The sequence below is a fragment of the Rhagoletis pomonella genome, unplaced genomic scaffold, assembly GCF_013731165.1.
Source record: "Rhagoletis pomonella isolate Grant_MI unplaced genomic scaffold, Rhpom_1.0 Rhpom_scaffold_00274, whole genome shotgun sequence".
NCBI lineage: Eukaryota > Metazoa > Arthropoda > Insecta > Diptera > Tephritidae > Rhagoletis > Rhagoletis pomonella.
In genome coordinates, this window is record NW_023458827.1 from 23,925 (window position 1) to 37,956 (window position 14,032).

The 14,032-nt window shown below is 41.3% G+C and overlaps 2 protein-coding genes and 1 pseudogene across 2 annotated transcripts; all 3 read right to left on the reverse strand.

The window, feature by feature from the left end:
* Window positions 1–1,461: 1,461 nt before the first annotated feature.
* On the reverse strand, window positions 1,462–3,709 carry LOC118750508 (the record flags this gene model as incomplete). The annotated part of the gene is given in 2 exon segments (XM_036485226.1): window positions 1,462–1,839; window positions 3,567–3,709. Coding segments are annotated over 2 exon segments (521 nt in total), but the record flags the coding sequence as incomplete, so codon positions are not given.
* A 3,126-nt stretch (window positions 3,710–6,835) lies between these two features.
* Window positions 6,836–8,225, reverse strand: LOC118750504 (annotated as a pseudogene).
* A 161-nt stretch (window positions 8,226–8,386) lies between these two features.
* On the reverse strand, window positions 8,387–9,664 carry LOC118750505 (PCI domain-containing protein 2 homolog; the record flags this gene model as incomplete). Its single annotated transcript, XM_036485217.1, is given in 1 exon segment — window positions 8,387–9,664. A coding segment is annotated over 1 exon segment (1,183 nt), but the record flags the coding sequence as incomplete, so codon positions are not given.
* Between the last annotated feature and the right edge of the window lie 4,368 nt (window positions 9,665–14,032).

Genomic DNA, 14,032 nt, shown 5'->3' on the forward strand with positions numbered 1-14,032 from the left:
AAATTTTCAGGAAAATATAATTTCTGGCAGTGTTTAGGAAACACGTACAAATGTTTCATTTAACAGAACTACGAGTATACCACAAAAATTTCTTTTGCATACAGAAGCACAAAAACAATCCCTTCAAGTGCATTCAGGGATCATTCTTCATATCATTCCCCTCAGACACTTTGCATACTCGGAACAAAAGCGTTGAATACTCGTTATTTTTATCAGCCACTAGAGCACAGTGACAATGGTAAAACTACGTACAAAAGGCGCAAGTATGTAGGAGAAGATTAACAAAAAACTACAACGGAACAAATACACAAATATGCATTCAAAGAAACAGACAAATGATTACATTAAGCCGAGAACAAATCAAATACGAGATTAGAGAGACAAAAAAAGTGCAACAGAATACAGCAAAAGAATCTTACACCAAAAGAATAAATGGCGTATAATTGTCGAGAAGGGAAAAGAGCTATGAAAACTGGGAATTTGTGGCGGCAAGGGAACTGGGAAAAAGCATGTGCAGCTATGTAGAAAATCTACACCAGCGAACTATAAAAAGAAAGGAATATCCAATTATGAATGGGCAATACGGTTAAAGTACAAAACAAAATAAAGACGAAGTAGGCATTTATGGCACTTTTTGGAATTCTCAAAATAGCAGTCAAGATTCGTAATTTTTTTTTTTAGAGAAGCGGTTCAGTAAGAGGTTCCGTTACAGTTTTTTCTGGTCCACATAGTATGTTCAAGAAATCTCACACGGTACCTTGGCATGATATCAATAAGTTCAATGGCATCCAAAAACCTGCTTCCAGAAGAGAACTTATAAAGCAAATTGTATACCACTTTGTGAGGTCTTCATTGGAACATTGTTATGTACTCTGATGTAGACTGGCCTTCGCCACAGAAGCTGTAATAGACAAAATGAGCTCCGCAAAAATTTTAAAAGTGCTTCAAGAAACCAAGTCCTAACGTAAGTCTTAGCTGGTTAGTAAATTAGATGCAACAAAACAAGAGACACTTGTTTAGGCCTTCAGCCTAAATAGTTTTTCGTACTTTTGGTGAACCGCCCTAATGCTGGCATATGTACATATGTACATGTATATACACTCATACATGCTCGTGTATATTAACAACAGCTAAGCCGTTAACTAATGTATCCCGCCGGACCATGAACCTTCGTTAAGTTTCCCCTTCACGTCAGTTATTGTCCGGCGGTCCACACTTAGAAACCGCAAATTATATTTTTCACTTCGGTTTTAGCAGTTCAACGAGCACTCAGCAGCTACCAGGCCACTCCAGTCCAAAGGTATTTAAATAGTTTGTTATATCCACAGATATATATATATATTGAAATAAATTGACCCTGTATTGAATTAAAACTAAAATCACAATATCTTGGTTCTATTTATTTCTTTCTGCTATATTTACACCGGAGCGTAATTCCACCACGCCCCCGTGTAAACATTCGTTTTTGGAATGTCTTTCAGTAAATCTTCGCAATTGGCAGTCCATTTTCTTAATGGAAAACCGGCTGACTCTAACACTTGGGTTATTTCATCTCTGGCATTTATCGCAGAGTCAATGCTGTGTCCTCCCGCTAGAACGTCGTCGACGTACATGCATCTTCGTAAAATATTGGATGCTATCGGAGAGGAGTTTTCCACATCATCAGCTAGTTGTAAAAGTGTCCTTATTGCCAAGTAAGGAGCACAGTTAACCCCGAAAGTGACCGTCTTCAGCTCGTAAAGACTGATCGGTTCGTTCGTATCGGTACGAAAAACTATGCGCTGGAACTTAGTGTGATTGTCATGCACCATAATTTGCCGGTACATCTTCTCGATGTCGCTGTTGAAGGCGTATTTATATAATCTCCAACGTAGGATTAATATGGGAAGATCCGCCTGGAGTACGGGTCCTGGGAGCAGTACATCATTGAGGCTTACACCATTTGCCGTCGGACTTGAGGCATTAAAAACCACGCGAAGTTTTGTTGACGTGCTTTCTGCCTTGATGACCGCGTGATGAGGCAGGAAATAGTTGTCGGAGGACTCTGCTGGTATATTATTTATTAGCTTTGACATATGCCCTAACGATTCGTATTCCGATAATACCCTGTTATATTCCTTTTGTAGTCCAGGATCCTTGGCCAACCGCGTCTCGTGTCGGAAAAATTGTGAGCACGCTCTTTTTAGGGAGGGTCCTAGGCAGACATTCTCTGGAAAATCCTGCCTGAATGGTAGCGAAACTACATATTTCCCGTCTTGGGTACGTTGAGTTGTATTCTTGTACAACTCCTCACAGTACTTGTCTTCCTCACTTAGGCAGAAAAATCGGTTCCATTATAATGTATATTTACGCGCGCTGTTCCTAGGAGCACACCAGTATTTGAATTTGCAAAACAAGACTTGACATTTTTGTCCCCAGTTGAATTTGGTTTTCCTGTCTTGCGTCTTGTTTGTGCTTGCTTCGATGAAGATGCTCGATTACCAGTTGAGCTTGGCGGCATTTGGTTCGCGGTAGGCTTTTGCTGGTCAGTCTCAAGGTGCAGGAGCGTGTGGTGTCGGGAGTGGCACTTGCTGCAATTAAACGAGCATGTGCATCTTGACACAGTATGTCCAGACTTAAGACAGTTCAAGCAAGAGTTATTGTTTTTCATGAACTCTATTCTTTCAGATGGTGTCATCTTTAAGAAGCGGGAACAGCTGCGTAACTTGTGCTCATTGGACTGGCACATTATGCAAGTGAACTTGGTCACGCTTGCTTGGAAAACGCCAAGTCGTTTTGGGGAGGCTTCTGCTGGTTTGTGTGTGTGCTGCGGCTTTGGCGCTCTCACAGCTTTGGAATTTTTTAAGCCTGATAAAGTCTCCAGCGTTTGAAATCTGTTGGATAGGAACTTGTCCATATCCTCCCACTTTGGTATATCATTTTTGTGGTCTATGGTTTGTTCCCATAGAGCCAGCGTACTTTCTGGAAGTTTGGTGGATCAGAGGTAGACTATAATTGCATCCCAGTTTGAAACGTTAATTTGGTGACTGTTTAGGGACGATAAGCAATTATTTATATCCCGCTGCAACCTTTTTATTGAGCTACCACACTCATTATCCACTGAATTTAAATTGAAAAGTATTTTCAGTTGTGTATTTACGAGGATACGCTTGTTTTCATATCTCTCGCATAAACTTTTCCAGGCTGTTTGGAAGCCTTCGTTTGTGAGTGGACACTTTCTCACGATGTCTTTGGCTTCCCCTTGAGTCTTTTGGTTGAGATGAAATAGTTTCTCAACCGGAGTGAGGCGCTTGTTAAGGATGTATATGGCTGTGAACATATCACGAAATGGTGGCCATGACAGATAGTCACCCTTGAACACATCGGTATCACACGGAGGTAGGTGGATATTGTGTTCACGTACCGACTGATCCTGTACATCCTTTTCTGCGTTAACAAGCGTTTCGGACTGACTCGCCATGGCAGACATGCATTTAACATAGCTAGCGAACGAGCTTTTATGTTTTCTCCTTATGGCCTTAATGTCTTCTTTCGACAACCCTTCTTTGTTTATTATAGTATCATACCCTTGTTTAGTTTTTTCCCACATATCTTTCAGTTCGTCTTGCTGTATTGCAAGACCATGTTTATTTTGCTCTGCAGGTGGCGTGCTGCTAAAATCGGATCCAAATTCGATTATTGCCTCTGCCAAACGAATGAACGACTCCATGTTTAAAAATGGTACTTGAATTAAAATCAATCACAGATAAATTCGACGATGTGCTTTAATATGTGATATCAACCTTACTCTTAAACAAAAATAAATGCTTAGATTATCGAATTTGTTCGCCAAGTATTCAATAAACGAAAGTTTCTGCCGCTGAAAAAGATACCAACTCTTGTGGTCGAATCTGCTAACCGAAGATTTTCTTGAATTCGAAGAAACTAGCGCAGTGAAGGCTCTCGGCATAAGATGGAACGCCCATACGGATTTATTCTATTTTATGGCGAGACCATTAGAAGAAAGCGATAATCCAACGAAAAGGGCGATATTATCAGCTATCGCCAAACTTTTCGACCCCCTGGGGTGGCTCGCGCCCATCATAATCGTAGCCAAAGTACTAATGCAGGGTATTTGGCTGGAAGGCACGGACTGGGATGAAACCGTAACTCCAACTACCCTGGATCGCTGGAAAAATTTTACACAGCATTACCATGAGATCGATAACATACGAATACCTCGATGGGTACATTTCTCACCAACAGATGACGTCGAAGTACATGGCTTCTGTGACGCATCGGAAAAAGCGTATGCGGCTGCTGTATATCTGCGCGTTACACAAAATGCAAAAGTTTTCGTAAGTCTACTTTTGGCAAAAACAAAAGTAGCCCCAGTAAAGACTATCTCATTACCTCGATTGGAACTTTGCGGCGCCGTACTGCTTGCAGAAATCATCGAGACGGTACTGAGAAATCTTGACTTGGGACATTTAAAAGCACACCTGTGGACGGACTCAACAATCGTTCTCGCGTGGATACGAAAGCCGCCTTGTTCGTGGTGGACCTTTGTCGCCCACAGGATAACAAAAATAGTAGAAAAAGTTGGTAATAAGAACTGTCTGCATGTGGATTTGGCATCAAATCCAGCAGATTTAGCCAGCCGAGGACTGCCTGCTTACGAATTGGTTGACAATCCCTTGTGGTGGCAGGGACCTTCTTGGTTACAAGAAGACCAAAGTAAATGGCCTGTACAAGAGGCAAACTACAACACAATAGTCGAGGAAAAGAGGGTGCATGTGCACGCAGCAACTAAAATAGATAATGCAACTAATATTTTAGATAGATTTTCAGGATTGCCTAGGGCTTTGAGAGTTTTATCATATATTATAAGATTTTTTCAAAGAACCCATCCAAAAACAAGAGCTTCGTTTCGAGCCGAGACTTCTTTAATTTCCGCTGATGAAATTAAAACAACGACTCAACGCTTGATAAAAATCTGTCAAAAGCAACATTACTTTGAAGAGTATAGTAAATTGAAATCCGGGGAATCCATCGATGCGAAGAGTGAAGTTTTGCCCCTTAATCCATTTCTCGATAGATATGATATCATGAGGATGGGTGGTCGCCTCGGCGCGTCTCAAGATCTGGCCTATAATGAGCGCCATCCAATTATCCTTCCATACGATTGTAGATTTTCTCGCCTTCTTGTCCAGTTTGTCCATGAGATTTCTTTGCATGGGGAAAACCAACTAATGTTACGTCTCATTAGGACGCAATATTGGATTCCCCGAGTCAAAAACATGATCAGGTCCGTCATCCACAACTGCAAAGTCTGCACTATCCATAAGAAACGGTCACAAACCCAACTTATGGGTAACCTACCGAAAGAACGCACAACATTCTCGCGTGCGTTTACAAACACAGGTGTCGATTTTACCGGGCCCTTTGAGATTAAGAGCTATCGCGGCCGCGGTTGCCGCATTTCCAAAGGCTACGTTTGCCTTTTCGTTTGTTTTACGACTAAGGCAATTCACTTGGAAGCGACAAGCGATCTCAGCACCCCATCCTTTCTGGCAGCATTCGCTAGGTTTGTTGGTAGAAGAGGATGTCCGAAAAACATGTACTCCGACAACGGCACCAATTTTGTCGGAGCTTCTCGATCATTACGATCTGAAATGAAGGCGTTCATAGCAGAAGCGCGTGATAAAACCATATCGAAATATAGTCATCAAAAACCACTTCAAAAAGATTGCATCCACCCACAAATACACCTTTGAGGAGCTCAGCTCAGTACCTTATTATGCCAAGTTGAGTCTTGTCTCAACTCGCGACCGTTAAGTCCCTCATCGAACGAGCCAACTGACTTGGAGCCTCTAACTCCCGGTCATTTCCTCATAGGCGGTCATTTACTCGCGCCACCGGAATTAGATGTAAATGAAAACCCAGCCTCCATAATAAATAGGTGGCAGAAATTAAAGGCTTTACATCAAACCTTTTGCAGGCGATGGAAGTCAGAATACCTATCCGAACTACAGAAGCGAATTAAGTGGAAAAATCGAAAGCAGAATATGGAGATTGGTGATCTCGTCGTTATAAGAGAGGACAATTTAGCGCCTAACGAATGGAGATTAGGCAGAGTAATCAACCTGCACCCCGGTTCCGACAACCGAGTGCGTGTGGTGGACATCACCACCGAGAAGGGTCAGGTAACACGACCGCTGGCAAAACTTATCCTACTGCCACCGTACAACGAGAGAATTGAGAAGCCACCGAATGCTTGTTGATTCTACCCCTTATATGATTACCTAACCCTCTCAACGAGACACCAACTACATCAATATTCCACTCCGTCAGTACCCATACAAATTCCACTTCTATACCTCATGAGAGATTCCATTGAAAATGTGAAAAAGTGTCATTGTCGGGTTTAAAATTATCGGTGAAAAATTGACGCCAGTCATATGAAATTTATATGAAATTCATATGTAATAATTGCATTTGCGCTTTATTTTAGTTTTGAGAAACATTCAAATTAAAGTAAAAAGGTAACGAAATGCGCGCAATTACCATATAAATAAATTCACTAAATTCTCCTGGGAAAGCTCTCCGACGCGGCTATTTAGTTTTTTTCGCTATTGTGGCGACAATTTTGTCATAGTGACAATTGCCAGCCCATTGCCGACAATATTTCAATATATATACTGTCGAAAAAATTTTCACAACTGCCTACAAGCGTATTTGAAATATAAAAAAGGGGCAACAACAAAAACACAACACCACCCTATATCAACTCGCCTGGGTTTCTAACAACTTATTCAATAAATCATATGAAAATCTTTTCATCACTCACCTACACATAGCAGAGACCCTCGAAGTCTAATCATTAGATAAAAAATCTCGCAATTCAGAAGAATCGTAAGACAGCTCCTCGTTGCAACCCGTATATGTCAACTGCCGTTTCCATTTAGACAGAAGGTTCGGTTCCTAAATCGAGTTTACAGAAATTATTAACACATGGTATCACGTTAAATTTACCACTCACCTGCGGATTAAGGTGTGATGCTAAGTCCTCACCTGGGCAAAGGTACATAGGTATGTACTCCTGCAGTTTATCTTTGCGTGCGAAAGTACTTGGACAAAGACTACATTGGAATGGCTTTGAGTTTGTATGTGTACGAATGTGTCGCATCAGATCTGTCGCGCTTGAAACGGATCGTGGGCAACGCGTACAAACATGTGGTTTTACGCTGCTATGAATTCGTATGTGTTTTGTTAAATTGGTATTACGAGAAAAGCTTTTTGCGCAAACAGGACATGAGAACGGGCGCACACCAGTGTGTACAATGGTGCCTTTTTGCAGAATGCACATACATATGGCCGCTCAGGATCATGTAGTTCCTTGATATGGTATATTAAATTCTGGCGACTTGATGTGCGTTGTGAACAAAAGCTGCAGACATAAGGTGCGGCACTGTCGTGTTGTGATTCATGCTCTTGGCATTCTGGTTGCGTTGTAAATGCCATATCACAATACTGGCAAAGGAAGGTGTTTTTAATCACAATTGCTCCGGCAATAAATGAGTCGCTACCAAGCATGTTGGGAAAAGCAGTTGGTGCTTCGGGCGCAGGCATAGAGTTGTCGGTGTTTTGCTGTTGCTCTGTGGTCATAGGAACTGTTGCCGATAGCGAATCGTTTGGTTCATTTGTCGGTTGCTGCGATAATTGATGCGTGTCATTGATGATGAAGCCGAATGCTCTTCGCCCTCCGAATCCGGTTCCATAGAAAAATCATCCTCTGAACTTTCGTAATCTTGATTGGGGTTCACTTCAGTTATTATGCAATTATCTTCAGGCTCAAATGTGCCTGGGTTGCCATTAAGACCCGGACGTTGATCCACGCAATCTGCCGTTCTTCTATTTTGGCGTTCCACCCAACTCTGCAACTCAGTCTCAATTCTTTGCACATTTTCGCGAAAAGCGGAAAACGCCTCAACCATTGCAAAACAGCGCTGGCAGATGTTACTAGGCAACAACGTTGATTGCTGAAACTTAACACCTAACAAGTCATACAGCCGTTCCACCATTGGCATTCTTTTCTCTGCTCCAACGGTTGGTGGCGTTTTTTGTGCTGACTGTGGAGGCTCCTGCTCAAAGATATTCACAATTGATTTGTCATGACGCAAACATAGGCGACATAGTCCAGTGCCGTCATCCATTGCTGAAGATTTTTTTTTAACATGTTGCATTTCCGCTATGGGGAATAAGAAGTCTTCTTATTTATTTGAATTGTTTCTTTCTTACACTTGCGCAAGTCATAATTATGAGTTCACAAAATCTAACTATAGCATTAACATGCATATCTTACAGTTTCTAAAAATAAAATAAAATACAATTTATTAGCGTACCATGTATGTAGAGTATGTATGTATGTACTATGTAAATGCTTTATAAATAACTTAAAGATCCTGGTCCGTGAGCCTCTGCACCACGCATCAGCCGCTCCTAGGAAACCGTATTAAGTGGTGGAAAAGGATTCTGCTTGGACACCACCAACTTGTTGTGACTGTATGAGATGTAGCCCTTGATTTTACCCTCAAAAATCAAATTAGCCACTATGCAATGCGTTTCATCGATGCTCACATCTGTTTCGCCGACAAATTGCAATGCCGCTTGAAATGCCCGCAAATCTAATTGATGCGTCTGTTTGATTATGTACACACGCTTGAAGAGATTGCGATAGACAATGAATTTCAATTTTTCAACCAACAAATAAATGCCGCATTTGATGAAGAATATCTCATGACGTTGTATAACTTCGTCGAATTTGCGAACATTGCCCTCTTTTAGAGCGACAGCAAGTTCATGAAACTGTAGTAGGTCAAAACGTTCGAGGTTGTCCTTCTTGGGCAAGTAGCCAAGTAGCATCTTCACCGGCACCAAGTAGATTAGTATGACCCGCTTGTTGCGTGGGAAATTGCGTGGACAGTTGCGCAGCGCAAATGAAAGAAATTCATCGGCACTTTTATAGTCTGAATCGAACATGGCCTTACGGCCTACAAAATATTTATATGTTATCTGATCTGGCAATGGGAAGGAGTCTTTGAAGGTGCTGCTGTCGATGGCGCGTATCAATGGCTTACACAAATGCAATTTGTTGATGCGGAAGTAGACTTTGAATAGCTGATTAACAAGGTTGAGCATGCCAAGGCGTTTAGTGTCGTCATCCGAAGATCTATTATCTGCGGCACATACACGGAAACAGCTCATTAAGCAGTCTGCGGCCTTCTCAAGAATTTCCCCCGGCTTGCTGCTGCTGCCAAGTTCTTCGCATTTTTGCGCTAATATTCGCAAATCCAAGCAGGTTGTGTACATTATGGGAAGACACCAGTTCTCCTCCTTCAACTGTTGCAACATTTTCACAACAGATTGTATGCATTGTGATTGTTGGCGATAAGCTTGCATAAAATCGCGAGTTTCCAAGCCCAAGTAATAGAGTACTTTCGGATGCGCACAAACAATCTCATCAATGGGCGGATCCAGCATACGTTCCACGGCATTCTCTGGACACTCCACATATAAATTACGATTCATTATATGCTTGTCTTTGAGTGAAATAAAAGATGCCATCGTCTCACCATCCGCCACAGACCAGGCGCGCTGCACGCCGCTCAAGTAATTTTGCAAAATTTGGCTGCAAATTTTATTAAGAATTTGACATTTTGCAATTGAAATGATAAGAAATAAAAGACATACTCACCCATTTACTGGTTTACTCCATGATACAAAAAACAAGGTAGTTCCATTGTCACTTCTTCGTCGCCATATTAACAACCTGACAATTAAGCAGATTGTGACATTTCGTGCTACCATACCCAATATCTAAAATCCTTCAAATTTTCTTATTAATTTTTTGTCGATTTAAAAATATTTTGTTCTTACATGTACATTTTAAATTGTGTGAAAGCTGACAGTTTATAGAATTCAATAGCGACGAAAACAAAGGGGGGTTAAGTGGTTAAACCTTACCTAAGCCGATCATAAAACTTGCGACGCAATTTCAGCATATGCCTATGGGTCTTGGCGAGAATGTAATCCCTGAAGGTTTAGCTTAAAATGGTTCTCGGGATACACCCTGTGATCATGTTACTTTCCAGAAGGTGTCGCGCCACAAGAATTTTAGTTTATTTGGCTTATACCGCTAGCTTTCAATGGCTTCGAGATCGTTTTCATATACCCTCATTTTTCATACCTCATACCTCTTTTTACCTCTATTCCAAGTTCTACGGTGGCACGCCGCATTTTCCAATAAATCCATACATATATCCATACAAAGTTCCGGGACTCTACCACAAATAATTCCAGAGATATGCACTATGAAAAATTCGATTTGTATGGGAGGTTCCACACGCCCTTTAGATATCGGGCTTGTTTTAGCCTATAACCATTCTTGGAAAATTTGTGTCCGAAATTTCCAAAAAATCGGTACAGCCGGTATGAGCATTGCGACTCCTCAAGCGAAATGAACTAATGATTGCAAAAAATGAAATCAAACATCATAGTTGACCCAAAAAGAATATTAGACTTCATTCTCTCAACTTCTCAGAATGTAGAAAAGCTAAGAAATATATAATAAGATAGGATATATTAAAACAGCCTCCAAACATTTACTAAAGACGCTCTTGGACTACACAAATCAGCTTGATTGAAAATTTATTTGTATCTATTTATTTTATACTTCAATTTTGGGTGTGTTAAAATTTCATGTGAAAACAATATGTGTTGCTGGAAAAATTTTAGGCCCATGAGTCCTAAAGTAAATTCCATTTGCTGTCAAATGGACAAAGACAATATGTATTAAATAACACATCGAAATGTGTAATTTCAGTGTCTGAATTACATCAGAATCATCGTATCCGATATAGAAAACTACATTGTGAAATAATGAGATGACATGAGGACACTAAAAAAATTTTAAAATATGTTCACTAAAATTCTATCAATATTAAAATAATGATTTGGCAAGTTGGTATCGAATTTAATGTTAAATTTAAACGTTTTTAAGACAAGATATTGATTATTTTTAAAAGGTATATATGAATACAACTATTTTCTTTATAATCCCATATTTAGGATATAAAATCTCCCACACTAAAAAACTTACAATTCGGTAACGCCGCTTCGATTTTTTTACAATTGAGCAATTGTCAAAAATCTGCTTTTTAATCAAAAAGTTGTTTATTGAAACTACCTTCTTTTTTGTATCATGGGTTTACTCCATGTGGCCATCGATTGAATGATTTTTTTTTTCATTCAGGAAATCGTAATGTGAGCCGCGGAGTAGAAATGTCAACTTAAGTCTCCGCATAAAGCCGCTACTACATAACTTCCAGCGGCGCCATCTATTTCTCGTTTGTGGAGAAATAATTTTTTTTTTTTGCACATGCTTGTAATGAAATCATTCATAAAAATAAATTTCATTAATTGCCACTTGTAGACAGAAGTAACCACACTTAAATAAATGCCACCAGGTGCACGTAGTAGGTCGGTTAAATTATCGCACTTTGTCGTCAGCCATTAAGAAGGCTATCGTTGCAAATATTTTTTGTCTTCTTTTTGCCGTGTCGTATTCAGATACGTATGCACTAATTTTGCCTCTAGATACTCTACTTTCTTTTGCGCAAAACAAATTGGCTGGTACATAAGAATTTTACCAAAAATTTTATATTACGCTTGCAATTTTTTGGGATATGAGCTACCCTGTTTTTGGCAATGGTAACATACAGTGGCACCTCAACTTTTTTTTTTCGGCCCCCAGGCTGTTGGGTGTCGATCTTGGCTAAACAAAAGTCTCCAAAGTACAAAGAAAGTTTTGTTTTACATTGGCAGAATTTAAGCCATCAATTTGAAAAAAAAAAAATAACAAATCAGCTGAACAAAAACAAATTTCTTGCGAATGCCCTCAGTTTGACACTTTCTCATGTTGCCTTTGAAATTTGTTAGAATTGTCATAATGTCAGGGCGACATTTATTTTTTTGTCTTCCGGTACAACCCTGCATAGGAAAATATATAGCACCGGTGTGACCCATCAACCACAATACATGGGTAATTCTGCGTTTACACGTGCCAGTTTCCAATTTCGATATGCCCAAGAACGCCCTGCTTAGATCGTAAAAATTTAAGATTTGCAAAAGGAAAACGAAACTTTCTCGCCGATCCGTTTTACTTTTATATATTTAATCGCTCGCTACCCAACAACAACGTACAAAAAAAAAAAAAAATATAACTTAACTGAGGCACCTAAATAAAAAAAGCGTATTTCAGACAACCATGACCCGCTTCAGTGCAGTAAAGCGAAACGCCGCAAAGAATGCCCATCGCTTCGTCGTGCCGTGCCACTTATGTGACGCAAATCACCCAATTAGGGTATGCCCGGTTTTTCGCGCGAAAACACCTGAAGAAAGGTTAAGAGAAGCGCTACTTGGTCGATACTGTGGAAATTGTTTAGCCACAGATCACGCAACCGAACGATGTGCCAGCGAAGGACGATGCCGTCGATGCGGTGAGAAGCACCACACTACGCTTCACCTCGGTGAAGCTCGACGACCCGCAGACGAAGCACAAAAGCCTTGGAGCGTCCAAGTCGAAGAGGAAGAGCGCAATAGTTATGAGGCGGCGATCTCGCTATACGCGTCCGATTCTGGAACGGAGACCAGGCCTCTCCGTCCAGATATTGAAGAGGGCGAGATTATAGAGTTCGGAGTGGAGACTCGGCCTCTCCACCTGACTACTGCAAGGGTACCGGAAAAGGTCTTTCCGACCTTTACTCCAACACGAGCGCGATCATCAACGACCGCATAAGCGCCAACGACCGCACAAGCGACAGCGACCACACCAACGACAGCGAACGCATCAGCAACGCCACCGAGACTGCAGAGCGGAAACTCGGTCTTTCCGCCTGCAGCGATCTTCGCGCAACCCATCGCCATCCGCATATGAAGATAGACTGGCGACTAGGCCTCGCCAGCTATCACTACCAAGCGCGTTCCGTAATGGGTTATCGGCGAAAAACCCCATTGTAGGGCCAACCTTCCGCCCGATGGTAGCTATTCCTCCGACGGCCGTGGTCAAAATTGAGGCAGGAGGGCGCTTGCATTTAATCCGTGCGCTTATTGACGTCTGCGCTCCAACGACAATTGTATCTGCGGATCTGGCCCGCGAGCTACGGCTAAAGCAAACACGAGTCGGCGAGCAAACGGGCAGTCTCGTATGTCTCCGAGGGAAATACGGCCAAAATAAACGAGTTGCGACCCATGCCGTGGTTACGCCCCATTTCCACCGAGTAACGCCAAGTAGCAGTGTAGATCCGACGGTCGCCGCAACATACGCACATATCCGTTTAGCGGATCCCAAATTTTACGAGTCCGCGCCGATACGCCTGGTATTCGGCACCGACGTATACGCCGATATTCTGCTACCCGGCATTCTTCCGAATACCTTCGGGCCTCTGCTGGCTCAGAGCACCATCTTTGGATGGGTGCTTTCCGGAGTCTGCAGAGCATAGTTTTTTTTTCAAATGAAATTTTATTATAGCCATAATTTTGTTTAAATGGATTTTATTTCTATTGAGAAAAAAAAAACAATGAATTTTTATATAAATATAAAATAAGTCGTGAATAAAGTGCATTTGAATAGTAACCACGTCTATTTCTTTAATTCCCTTTTTCAATTTCTGTAGTAGCTACAAAGAAAGAAGGACGAACTTGTTGGACGCCGAAGCTGCTGCTGGAATGCAAATGAATATTTCTAGATTAAAATTTTTTCTATTCTCCCAACCGAACAAGTGGGCCTGATAGCTGAGACGCGGTCAAGTTTGTAGAAGTTGCTTATCGCAAGGGGGGCCGGCATGTTTAGGCCTTCAGCCTAAATAGTTTTTCGTACTTTTGGTGAACCGCCCTAATGCTGGCATATGTACATATGTACATGTATATACACTCATACATGCTCGTGTATATTAACAACAGCTAAGCCGTTAACTAATGTATCCCGCCGGAC